This window comes from Anarhichas minor, unplaced genomic scaffold (genome assembly GCF_050575085.1).
Source record: "Anarhichas minor isolate MPS153535 unplaced genomic scaffold, ASM5057508v1 ptg000136l, whole genome shotgun sequence".
Classification (NCBI taxonomy): Eukaryota; Metazoa; Chordata; class Actinopteri; order Perciformes; family Anarhichadidae; genus Anarhichas; species Anarhichas minor.
The window spans coordinates 481197-493726 of NW_027466582.1; the positions used below are offsets into that span (position 1 = coordinate 481197).

Below are 12530 nucleotides of genomic sequence, written 5' to 3' on the forward strand. Positions count from 1 at the left end.
AGAGTTCCTATGAGAACTGTTCAGAGTGGCTAACAATGGATCACATCCTGTTGTATTGTTGTTTTTTTAGCAATAGCAACCATTAGATGATGTTCCCCAGAGGATGAACCCCACTGACTTTACCTCTAGCACAAACCATGAGGTTGACATTTTTGTGTTTTTTAAGTGAAATATCTCAACACCTGTTGGATGGATTGCCGTGAAATTAAGATACACACATTCATCTCCACCTCAGGATGAATTGTAATAACTCCCATGATCCCTTGACCTTTTTCTGTATTACTGTATTTGGGAGAAAACATGTTTTTTCTGTAATTTTGGGTAAACTGATCCTTTAACATCTGGCCTAAAAGATCATATTAGTGTTGTGTTTTATTATATGTTATGTAATTTTAAACCATGTTAACTTTGAGTTATTGTCTACCATTTTCAAAGCACATCCTCAGTCCATTTTCATGGAAATAAATAAGAATGGTCCCCTTTATTAAATAAAGATTTAATAATCCATTTTAAATATCCACTGTGATTCAGTTTTTATTTATTTTCAGAAAAAGTGTCATAATTTCAACAGCAGATGGTGATAGCTGACAGTAAATTACCAGTGAGGTCAAACTGGAATATTTACTCACTTTTTCTTTTATTTAGTCCACCTACCGTGTCATAAATGTGGAGGACAAAATAATAGAAACACCTGTCTGTCCCATAAAGTTGAATGAAGCCTCTCAAAAACAGTTTTAAAACAAAATAAACATTTATTACAGGGCTGTTTTATCAGACTTTATTAGTTATAAACTGGTAACTGAGTGTATTTGTGGCCGTTATTATTGTATAATTGTACCACTACCTCCAGTCCGCCAGGGGGCGCTGCTATTTTCTTTTCTTTTAAAGTGAGCCGATGTCTCTCTTCCTCCGTGAGGTGAAAGGACACAGAGCAGCGAGCTAACATGACAACATTAAGACCGTTTACCTGCGATGATTTATTTAAATTCAACAATATGTGAGTGAGGTTTTGTCTGTTTTTATCGTATAGATTATGTTTACTATCCAGTTGGTGCAAACAATTAGTTTGCACATCCTGTGTTTGGTGTACATCCGCTTTAGCAGGCTAACCGAAATTAGCAGAGAATGTTGTGCCAAACTCCCTTTAAAAATAGAGATAATTTAGTAGTTCCGTTGTTATTAACACCATGCTACTTAATCAATGCTCGACTGAAACATCGTGTGACTCGTTGGTGTCCTCTGGACTAATTGGCACACATTTAATCAGACAACTAACTGTCCTTTAGTAAAATATATAATGTGTTTTTGTTTAGCTAGCTAATGCTAGTCAGCTAACCTAGCTAGGATGTGAGGGACAAAATGCCACTTAAATCATGATGTTTGGTCCGTCGCGGGTATTACGTACGATGTGGAGGAGGAGGAGGAGGAGAGATATGAGAGGAGGATGAAGAAGAAGAGGAAAAGGAGGAGGGAGGAGAGGGAAGAGGAGGATGAAAAAGATGAGAGGACGGGAGTAGGAGGGAGGAAGAGGAGAAGAGAGCATTGACTTCAAACAGATAAATAACAGATCACGTTAAAGGTTTGTTTGTGTTTTATTCAACAGTAACTTGGACCCTCTGACAGAAACCGTATCCTTCACTTTAAGATGAACGTTAGCTATAACCACCTTAGCTCATCGTTGTCATGTCTTAGAACTACAAACTCATTAATATGTAGCAGTCGTCTGTAGTTTCCTTTGACCGTTGACCTCCAGTATGGGATCCCGTTCTACCTGCAGTACCTGGCTCACTGGCCCGAGTACTTCATCGTGGCCGAGGCTCCTGGTGGTGAACTGATGGGCTACAGTAAGTTGATGCTCCGTTTGATGTTTTCATCTCAGTGAAGCTGCTGCACCAATAAATCATTTAATTTTGGTGCACATTAATCTGAAGTCTTCGTCTGTATACATGTTGTTATTAGCTCTCTTTTTATTTTGATATATTAAATTTGAAATAGGCGTATTGTTCATGACAATCAATAATGTCACATTCTCTGTAACACTTGCAGTCATGGGGAAGGCGGAGGGATCTGTGGCTCGGGAGGAGTGGCACGGTCACGTCACCGCTCTGTCCGTGGCCCCGGAGTTCAGGAGGCTCGGCCTCGCTGCCAAACTCATGGAGATGCTGGAGGAGATCTCAGAGAGGTTAGTACACGACGTCATACCATGAAGTACGCGACGTCATACCCACAAGTACACAACATCACACCCAGAAGTACACAACGTCGTACCCAGAAGTACACGACATCGTACCCAGAAGTACACAACATCGTACCCAGAAGTACGCAACGTCATACCCAAAAGTACACGACGTCGTACCCGGAAGTACGCAACGTCTTACCTACAAGTACACAACGTCACACCCAGAAGTACACGAGGTCCTACCATAAAGTACGCAACGTCGTACCCAGAAGTACACACTACTACTTTAGTCCACAGGGACCGAAAGAATCATCACATTAACGTTCCTCTTAACTTTAAATTATGCAGAAGCTGCATATATAGGTACCTTGTTGTGATGCTTTTACTCTGAAAATCACCTGGTCCTCTCCTCATCCCGGTGTCTTGTAGGAAGGGCGGGTTCTTCGTGGATCTCTTCGTGCGTGTCTCCAACCAGGTGGCGGTGAACATGTACAAACGTCTGGGCTACAGCGTGTACAGGACGGTGATCGAGTATTACTCGGCCAGCAACGGAGAGCCCGACGAAGACGCTTACGGTGAGACGACGCGTTGTAGACATTTCAGATTCATTTCCTGCTTGATTTAGTCAGAATACTGAACTTTATTCTTTTCTTTAAATGTGAGTGGTAAAATAGTTTTGATAGAAAGTCCACCACTGTGGTGCGTTCAGGTGCTTTGAGTCGTGTGCAGAGAAACCCAGAAGCTGTGTTGCATTCAAGAACTGTTGAAACTGAAGCTCAGAGGAGCTGAAACAAATCAAGATTATATTAATGTCATCTTCTTGCTTTGAAGAAGCTGTAGGTCTGAAGACTCTTATGACACTAAAACAAGAGGTTGGCATTATTGGCATGTAAAAAGTAATTTAAAAAGGACAGGTTGATGTGGACAGAAAGCAAAAACAAAGAAGTTGTATTTTCACATTTAGCTGGATTTAAGTAAATGAAAACAGTCTTAAGCACCGTAAACAGCAAATTGTCACCTTTTTAAAGGGTCAGTTCACCAAACTTATAAAACGTTTTGTCACTTGTAGTGGCATTAATCTTTGCAGATGGTTTGGTTTTATTTGCAGGTTACACCAGCGTGTTCTTCTAGGTTTCTCTGGATCATCTTCATTAGAACGAATACTGAAGAAACAGAATTCTGTGAACAACATCGTTCTGTTATTTTAAAAGCTTTGAGCAAAGAGAATTATATTCACCTCCTTTAGAATTTAAAGTTTCAGAAGAAATATCTCAAATCTGCATGGATAAATACCACCAGATCTTAATGTATTCTGATGAACTGACCCTTGAATGATTTTAAATTAGCACAGATTACCAGTATTCTAATGTTGTATTTATAACAGCTAACAGAAGAGGGCGCTGTTCCTCCACAACACATCAAATAAAATCGACTGTTTGTCTCCTTGTTGCAGACATGAGGAAAGCTCTGTCCAGAGACTCGGAGCAGAAGTCCATCGTCCCTCTGCCCCATCCTGTCAGACCAGAGGACATCGAATAACAGCAGACTGTGGCTCTCTGCAGCCTCATATATTAATATTATATATTAATATTATATATATATATATAACATTACAGGCACATTGTACATAGTCAAACTGTCAGAGAGCCACGCTGTACAAATATCAACTTTTCATTTCCTGTAAATTCTGTTTTCTTAAGAAAAGAAACCACAACGAGTGAGTTTGAATAGATGTTTGTATAATGCAGAAGAACACGTCGTACAATAAAGACTGATCACCAGCTGCTGGTTGTTTTTGTTAAAAAAAGAACAAAAAAACAGATTGGTAGAAAAATGAATCCCGAGCATGTGAGCGGAGATCTACTCTTTATCTTCTTCTCCGCTCTTCCTCTCCTTCTCTTTCTTCCCTCCATCATCATCATGACTGTCACTGCTGCTGCTATCATCTCGATCGTCGTCCTTCGTCGTCGTCTTCTTCTCCTCCTTTTCTGTTTCATTCTCAGCGTTTCTTCCGGAGTCGTTCTCAGGAGGAGCTGCCGGTTTGTCTGAGGGCGACGTCTCTTCGGCCGCCTCGGGAGATTTCTCTGGACTTTTCTCTGGACTTTTCTCGCCTTCATCGTCGTTGTCTTCGCCGTTTTCATCTTCGTCGTCGTCCACCATCTGCTGCCTCTTCCACATCTTTGCCATGGCCAGCAGTTTGAGGTTGGGCTGGTTGGCGGCGTCCTCTGGGAAGATGTAGTCGTAGTACTCCTCCCAGCCGGCGTCCGACTGAAAGAACCACGACAAGAGACCGAGGTTAACGTCTGAGATCGATTCATTTAAAGTGCAAAAACGTCTTTAATCCGACTCGCAGTCCAAAGATGTTCAGTTGATGATGCAAAGCAGTAAATCCTGAGTTAAGTTATTTCATTAATAACTTAAAATATAAATTGATTATCAGGCTTGTGCTCAGTTTGATATTTTCACCCAATAAAGTATAGAACAGAATATAGTCCGATTCTTACCCCGTCCTCGGCCGTCAGCTTCCTCCTCTTCTTCACCTTGTCAGGCATCAGCTCCCTCACTCTGTCCATCGAGCTCTCGGAGCCGAACTCCCTCTCAAAGTCCCTCCAGGACTCCAGCAGCATCAGACGCTCCTCCTTCTCCTCGCAGCTCCTCATGCCCTTGTTGGCCTCCTCGAAGATCTGCCGGCTCTTCTGCAGCCGGTCGGGGCCGTTGATGGACAGCTCGTACTTAGCGTAGCTGATCCAGACCTGAGGAAGAGGAGGAAGGTAAGAGGTCAGGGTTCATCGTCTCACAGTGAACGCTCAGTTGGTTGATTAAGAAAATAAGAATCAGGCGGCAACTTCTAGTTCTTTCAAAGCTTCAAGTGTTAAAGCTGCATTCTCTCTAGTGTCCACCAGGGGGCGACTCCTCTGGTTGTATAGAAGTCTGAGAAACACTATGGTCCATTTAGAGTCAAACAGACCATAAAGCAGGGGATGCTTTAGGGCGGGGCTACACAGTGATTGACAGGTCTCTGGTCTCACCTTGACGTGCTGGGTGCGCTGCAGCAGCCTTTTGTAAAGGTTCCTGGTGTTTTCAAACTCCTCCTGCTCGATCTCAAAGTCAATGTAGGACTTCCACAGCACCTGGAAACACACACAAGTTGAATATTAATGGTAATATTTGAGATTTCTTTAGTCCATATCCCTTTAAACAAACACTAAAACGTTACCTCCGGCATATCCAGCCGCGGCTGTCCGATGGCGAGTTCAAAGATGGCGCGCGCCCTCTCCCCGTCTCCCAGGATGGTCTCCAGCTCGGAGAACTTGATCCAGGTGGTGCAGTTCTCCGGACTGAACTCCAGGTATTTCTCGTACAGCTTCCTGCAGCGGTCGAACTCTCGCAGCTGCAGCTCCAGCTCGATGTAGCCCTTCAGCAGCTTGTTCTTCGGGCATTTACCGATCGCTGTGCCCTGAGGAAGAGAAACCACGAAGCCTTTTAGTATTCAAAGAGACACTATTAATGCATCTTCACCAGATGGTTTATGTTCACATGAACTCTGCACAATCTTTAGAGAATCAGGTTTGAACCATAGACTGTATATAAGTGGACTCGTGGTTTGTGGACTGATGTTTTTAAGCCTAGACTTTGGCAATTTTGCCGTCGCCATCTTGTTTTTTATCAACCAGTGAACAGGAAGTGACCATATATGGACTGAGGAGGAGTGATGTAGAGACGCCGTATACATCTCTGGTAGAGACCTGTCAATCACCGTGTAGCCCCGCCCTAAAGCATCCCCTGCTTTATGGTCTGTTTGACTCTAAATGGACCATAATGTACTAAATGAACATCATGCTGTATTGAAGAAGACTTGAAACTAGAGATTGAGACCATAAACTCATGTTTACAATGTTTACTGAGGTAATAAATCAAGAGAGAAGTAGAGTCATTTTCTCATAGACTTCTATACAACCAGAGGAGTCGCCCCCTGGTGGACACTAGAGAGAATGCAGCTTTAAGACTTTGTTGCCGTGTTTGTTTAAGTCACCCTTATTCTTCACCCTCGGATGTCTGGTTTTCTTACGGTTTCTCCTGCTCGCTGTGAATTCTCCGGACGATGAGCGTCTATTCACAGACGGGCTCAACCGGACATTACACAGACTTTAGTACTCGGGAGCCGACCGGATAAAGTCTGTCTAATGTCCGATGCAATACGTTCAGGGTTGTAGTGAATGTGCGGCTTTAGAGTTAAAAACTGGAAGTCTGTTCATGTCGTTTGGTATTTATTGTGGCATCTCTTGAAAAATCTATTTGAATATGAATGAAACACTAATGTTCAAATAAAGGTAAATGTATCAGCATTCATCAGAACACATTACCCTCTAATGAAACCTACTCTTTGACTAAATGTTGATCTAAACGACAGGAATATCTTTTAGAAAGTCTCACCATGACCCGTCTGGCTCCCTGAAGGTTCTTCTGCCGGATCTCAAACTGAGCGTAGAGCAGCCAGATCTTAGCGAACGTGAACTGAAACGAAAACACAAGATGATCACAATCTTTACACTTTAACGGACTTCATTATGAGACAAACAAGAGAATCAGAGAGGTATTCGGAGAGAAAGCTCAAATCTGAATTACCTTTTTATGTGGGATGAGGTCCAGAGAGGCCTGGTACACCTGCCTGGTTTTCTCTGGATCCTGAATAAATAAAAGAATAAAAATGTTATAGAGATAATTAGCACAGCTTATTGTTAGTTTAGCATTGATATGACATCGTAATTTATTGGAGTTAATTAGTTTCTGAGGAAACTTTTATTCAGTAACACTTTTAATTAATTTGTATTGAAGAGCAGCAGCTGTTTGGAACAACCTACAATCAAAATCTACTTCATCGTTATTAAACAAACATATTAAAAGGACTGTAATTACATTTTTGTATTACAGCTTAGTCTTGAAATTTTGATGAATTATGCAATTTTTGTTTCCTCATCTTTTTATCCATGAACAATTTTTTCAAGTACGACTATGTGTATCTAAAAATGGGAGGTATTTTTATACGTCATCTCCCGCACAATTTAAAAAAACTAAAAGATTTTTACAGTGTTTTTATTTTCGTGTTTATGTGCAAATAAATAAATATTTAATCTCTTTTTTATTTGACTTTTCCAACTCATTTACAGGATTCCTTCCTCCTCGGTCTCTTGAAGTGACGGGTGAGGATGAGGAGCAGCGAGCGAACCCACCTTGACCTCCAGCTCTTCGTACAGAGCGTAGTTGATCCACAGGTAGATGTATCTCTTCCAGTGTCTCTTCTCCTGGATGGGGGGGATGTTGGCGATGGCCCTCTCGTAAACCTCCCGGACCGTGTCGGGGTCGGCGTCGTTCTCCACCAGGCGGAGGTAATCGAACCACGCGTCGTAGTTGTGAGGGTTCGCCTGACGGGGGAAACGTCAGTGGTGAGGACAGGAAGTAACCTCTTTTCCTTGAACAGGAAGTAACCTCTTTTCCTTGAACAGGAAGTAACCTATTTTCCTTGAACAGGAAGTAACCTCTTTTCCTTGAACAGGAAGTAACCTATTTTCCTTGAACAGGAAGTAACCTCTTTTCCTTGAACAGGAAGTAACTTATTTTCCTTGAACAGGAAGTAACCTCTTTTCCTTGAACAGGAAGTAACCTATTTTCCTTGAACAGGAAGTAACCTCTTTTCCTTGAACAGGAAGTAACCTCTTTTCCTTGAACAGGAAGTAACCTCTTTTCCTTGAACAGGAAGTAACTTATTTTCCTTGAACAGGAAGTAATGTTTTCCGTGAACAGGAAGTAACTTTCTTTCGTCCCGCTGGTCACAGAGACTCAACAGGAAAGTATCTCATATTCAGGCCGATATGATATATTTAAAAAGTTGAGAACTATCAAGAAAATAAAAACAGATTCTAGATATTTCACCCAACATTTAACCCTTTTGTCTGATTTTTTTAAAACTTAAAATAAACTTACTTCATAACTCAATAATAGACCAAAAATGTAAGGAATCTGAATATTCATGTGAATCAAAGATGAAGCGCTCAAAAGCTCCGGATATATTTTGTAGAAACATACTGATTTTCCACAATAAATACCTTGACTTCCTCCTCGTACTGGAACCTTCGTTTGCTGACGATGACGTCCTCGATTCCCCTCCGGTCTCCGAACTTCTTCTCGAACATGGTGTAGAACTTGAAGAGCTCCTGTGCCTGGTGCTTAGGGATCCGGTCCAGAGCGTACTTGTAGATGACCCGAACACGTTCAAACTGAAAAGGGACAAAGATATCAACAGTTTTAATATTCCAGCAAAACAAGAAAGCAAAGGAGTGAGGCTCTGATATGAATTAATTAGGTGGGTTTAGTTCATCACAAACCTCTTTCTGCGTCTCCTCAAACTTGGCGAAGGCCACAAAGAGGTTTTCGTCCACATAGTCCTCGCCGAAGAACTCCACCGACCTCTCGTACACCTTCCTGCTGTGAGCGATGTAGCCATGCTTCTCTTCAAAACGAGCGTACTTGATCCAGTTCTTCACTTCGGGGTGAACGATGACGAGTACAGCGGAGTTAAGGTTTGATTACTCGACAAATATCTTTTTATTAGCAAGTTTTTAAAGCAAAAAACATCAAATATTCTCTGGTTCCAGTTTCTCTAATGTGAGGATTTACTGACTTTGTTGTCATCACTTCACACCCACAAAAAAAGGATATATCGCTCATAGATGGTGCGGCCTTTGTCCACTTCCTTGTAGCGCAGCTCAAAGTTGATGTAGGAGTGCCAGGCCTGCTCATCGGGCTCCCACTCCATCCAGCGCTCGAACGCCTGCCTGCAGCCGGCCACGTTCCCCAGCATCTCCTCCATGTAGGTGTACTTGTACCTTTTACCGCACACAAAGTCAAACGTGAATAAATAATTCCACACTTTAACATTAACCATCAGAGTGTAAATAGAGTTTTACTGACTCAGTAGAATTATGAGCCGTTTAACTTCATGACACGCGCTGTAAATGTGAAATGAAGCACAAACTGTTTCCTTCGTACCAGAACTGGTTGACTCGAGGGAGGATGGTGATGGCTCGGTCCCAGATGTTGCGGGCGTGGTTGACCTGCCGGCTCTTCATCTCCATCTCGGCGTACTTCAGCCACAGCGTGATGTTGCGGTGATCGACGTCCAGCGCTCGCTCGTAAATGGAACGAGCCCTAAAAAAACCAGAGGAAGCAGCGATGAGGGAAAACTCTACGGCAGAGACGTGTGTGGGAATGTTATGAGGAAATCATTTCCTGGCTGACTACCTGTGGATCTCCTTCAGGCTTTCCTCCCATTGTGCGTATTTGATCCAGTTACTGATGACAGTCCGATTCTTTCTGATGTTGTCTTCAAACCCCTGAAAGAAAAGGTAGAAAACAGTTTGACAGAAAGTTAGAATACAAGTATAATCACGTGACACAAGGGCGGCACATTTAAGCTAAGTTTTTTAAATCTAAATCGCAAAATTGCCAACTGAAATTTTCGATCCACAGGAGGCAAAATGTTTGTTATATATGCTGCATTTAACAAGTAAATTATGCTAAAACATCCAATATGAATAAAGAATCTCGACTGTTTTAGTCAGATTTGACACTTTCTTACTTTCTTCACTTACTCGCTGCACGTTTAAATCTAAACATTTCCGTCAGTGGAGGAAATGAGAGGCAGCCGCTCACCTTCCTCTTCTTGAGTTTGTAATCGTTGAGCTCCTCCTCGTCGGTGATCTTCTGTTTCGGTGGCGGCGGCAGAAGTTCGAGCTCCCTCTCTTTGGCTTCTCTCAGCAGCTGCTCAGCAGTGATCTGAACCTCTGCGGGAGCTTTATTCTTCACCTGCAACACAAGAACAACAAGAAGTCCTTTAACATGAGTTCTTCATGTCTTAATGCCGACTATCCATCACTTGTGAAACCGTCTGATTTCTTTAGCCCGTAATATAAAGATCTCACTTATTAAGTTGATTGTTTGAGTCAACACAAGAACAGGAATTTAACAGAAATGTTAAAACTGGGAATATTTCAGAGGCAACTGTGAGTAAAACATGGCTGTGTGTGTTTTAGTAGTATTATACACGTATGTAAAGAATGTAGGTGTACTTAATATGACCGTGCTAACTGATTATATGTGTATATGAATGTTTATTCTATAATATACGTAGTAAAGGGAACCTGCATACATGTATAGAACATTTCTATGACTGTACACAGCTACATTCAGGTTCAACCCTGATAACTCAAAGAAACAGGTCGGTCTGGTTACAATACAGGTGAGACTGAAGACTAATTAATTTGGTTATTTTAGTTCTCATTATAAGAGGATTTCAGGGCAACATGTTTCGTAAAATATACATATTTCTTTAGTTTGGATGACTTTGCAAGACTTGAGCTGTGAGGAGCTCAGGATTCTTTTGTAGCAGAATGAATTAGTTCTTTGGAGGAGACAGAGCACTCCGTCTGTATTGTGATGTTAAATGTTCAATCTTTGTTTCCACAGGTATATAAGGGGGCTTATAGAGCGATGTGGACTTGACACTCGTATACACATGAGTCCTCCACTTCCTACTACTAGATGTACACTGAACAAAAATATAAACGCATCACTTCTGTTTTTACTTTGCACGCAAAAAAGCATATTTCTCTCAAACTGTGTTCACTAATTTGTTAAAATCCTTTGGTGAGACAGTCCATCCACCTGTCAGGTGTGGCACATCAATATGCTGATTGAACAGCATGATTATTACACAGGTGTGCTTTGGGCTGGTCACAATAAGAGGTCACTGTAGAAGTGTGCAGACAGTATCAGATATTTCACTTCAACTTATGATCAGTGGGAGCAAAAACAAAGGTGTTGAGTTTATATTTTTGTTTAGTGCAGCCAACTCAGCGTACCATCTTTTAAGTGTTTATGAATATTGTAAATGTGTTTGTGTGAGACTTGATTAGATAACTTTGGAGAGGAGATAATACACTGTGATTAATGTGTAAATTCAAGATGTTATGTACACTTGCTTGGATACATAAGGTGCTTTATATATCCATGTGGACTTAGCATGTGTTTGTGCATGAAATAAGCTAGCATCACTCCTCCTCATGGGGTTATATGTAGTGTAATGACAGCATTATGTATGCATGTATTATGTATAAAACATACAATAATAATGATTATGTATTATGTATGTCAGCCAATTCCGCTTACCTTGTTTTACATATTCATAAAATATTGTGTTTGTGTGGGCTTCAGAAAGAGTGGCGAGCATTTAGAAACATGTTTAAAATGAGTTTCCAGAGAGGTGAAAAGCCTAATAATGTAGACAACAGGAAGCACTGACTTGATAACGTATCAGAGCGTAAACACAGTAAAACCCAAACAAAGTGCAGCACGTTGGACAAATATAACCAATACAAACCCTCAGTTAGCTTACAAAAGGAAAGGAAGCTAACGTTAGCGGTTGTCGAGCTCGTGCGGTTTCCGTCAGACTGACGTCACCACTCCAAAAACAATAATTTTAATGTATATTCTTATGTGATATTACAGATTTAAACGATCTACACGTGGTCAAAAGCAAACATGCGTAACCTCCTTTAAACTTTAGCGCTAGCTGTCTGTTAGCATGTAGCTTAGCCGAAGTAAAAAGAGCTCATGGCTTTTCTACGGGAGCTTTTATTTCTTTTTCTTTTTCTTACCTTCGCCACCTTCGGTATCCGCTGTTTACCTGCCGCGGTGGACGCCATGTTTGCAAAAACGTACGTTACCAAACTTACTTAAAAAACGTTAGGACAACAACAACACAACTAGAAACACAGTCGACGAAACGTTTTCAAGCGCCAGCCGCCATGACAGTACCCAGCATGCATTGCGAAGTCTTATTCCGTTACTGTGGTTACGGAGTTTGTTTGAGCTAGTTAGCAGTTAGCTAAGGCTGCAGCGAGCCGCCATGACAGTATCCAGCAGGCATTGCGAACCGTTACTATGGTTAGTTTGTTTGAGCTAGTTAGCAGTTAGCTAAAGGCTGCTGCAGTTATCCGTGTTAACTTACAGGTGTTTGTTTTGTTTTAATGGGGCTAAAAACGCTACGTATCATTTAGTTTTTTTAATAATTCTAACCACGAGAAATAATAGAAAGTTAATATAAAAAATAAGACTGACGTCATAGTTTAGGTGTAACTTGTGACAGGTGAGTAACAAATGTTAAACCAACACGTGACGAGGTTGTTGTTGTTGTTGTGGTGGAATGTAACTATATATATGTATATAATATATATATATAGTTTGTTAAAGGTGTAACTTGTGAAGGTGAGTAACTCTGTATTGCATTATATAT

General features: G+C 41.3%; 2 protein-coding genes across 2 annotated transcripts; one reads left to right on the plus strand and one right to left on the minus strand.

The window, feature by feature from the left end:
- The first annotated feature begins 880 nt into the window (after nucleotides 1-880).
- naa20 (N-alpha-acetyltransferase 20, NatB catalytic subunit) lies at nucleotides 881-3960 on the plus strand. The gene is made up of 6 exons (XM_076083894.1): nucleotides 881-997; nucleotides 1604-1628; nucleotides 1754-1844; nucleotides 2047-2182; nucleotides 2609-2754; nucleotides 3633-3960. The coding sequence occupies exons 1-6, from the start codon at nucleotides 945-947 to the stop codon at nucleotides 3716-3718; spliced, it is 537 nt and encodes a 178-aa protein (XP_075940009.1). The 5' UTR covers nucleotides 881-944; the 3' UTR covers nucleotides 3719-3960.
- crnkl1 (crooked neck pre-mRNA splicing factor 1) lies at nucleotides 3898-12057 on the minus strand. Its single transcript, XM_076083893.1, has 14 exons — nucleotides 11893-12057; nucleotides 9890-10042; nucleotides 9479-9570; nucleotides 9227-9385; nucleotides 8897-9063; nucleotides 8563-8741; nucleotides 8284-8454; nucleotides 7411-7602; nucleotides 6806-6865; nucleotides 6614-6694; nucleotides 5397-5636; nucleotides 5209-5310; nucleotides 4684-4932; nucleotides 3898-4447 (listed from the first exon to the last, which is right to left on the minus strand). Exons 1-14 carry the CDS (start codon nucleotides 11938-11940, stop codon nucleotides 4040-4042), a joined length of 2301 nt encoding a protein of 766 aa, XP_075940008.1. The 5' UTR covers nucleotides 11941-12057; the 3' UTR covers nucleotides 3898-4039.
- Between the last annotated feature and the right edge of the window lie 473 nt (nucleotides 12058-12530).

Coding starts and splice junctions, on each gene's coding strand:
- naa20 (XM_076083894.1), top strand. CDS start 945: ATGACAACATTAAGACCGTTTACCTGCGATGATTTATTTAAATTCAAC. Junction 998..1,603: donor TTATTTAAATTCAACAATAT/GTGAGTGAGGTT, acceptor TTTATTCAACAG/TAACTTGGACCCTCTGACAG. Junction 1,629..1,753: donor TGGACCCTCTGACAGAAACC/GTATCCTTCACT, acceptor GTTGACCTCCAG/TATGGGATCCCGTTCTACCT.
- crnkl1 (XM_076083893.1), bottom strand. CDS start 11,940: ATGGCGTCCACCGCGGCAGGTAAACAGCGGATACCGAAGGTGGCGAAG. Junction 8,742..8,896: donor CCGCACCATCTATGAGCGAT/ATATCCTTTTTT, acceptor ACTCCGCTGTAC/TCGTCATCGTTCACCCCGAA. Junction 6,695..6,805: donor ACCTCATCCCACATAAAAAG/GTAATTCAGATT, acceptor TTTTCGTTTCAG/TTCACGTTCGCTAAGATCTG.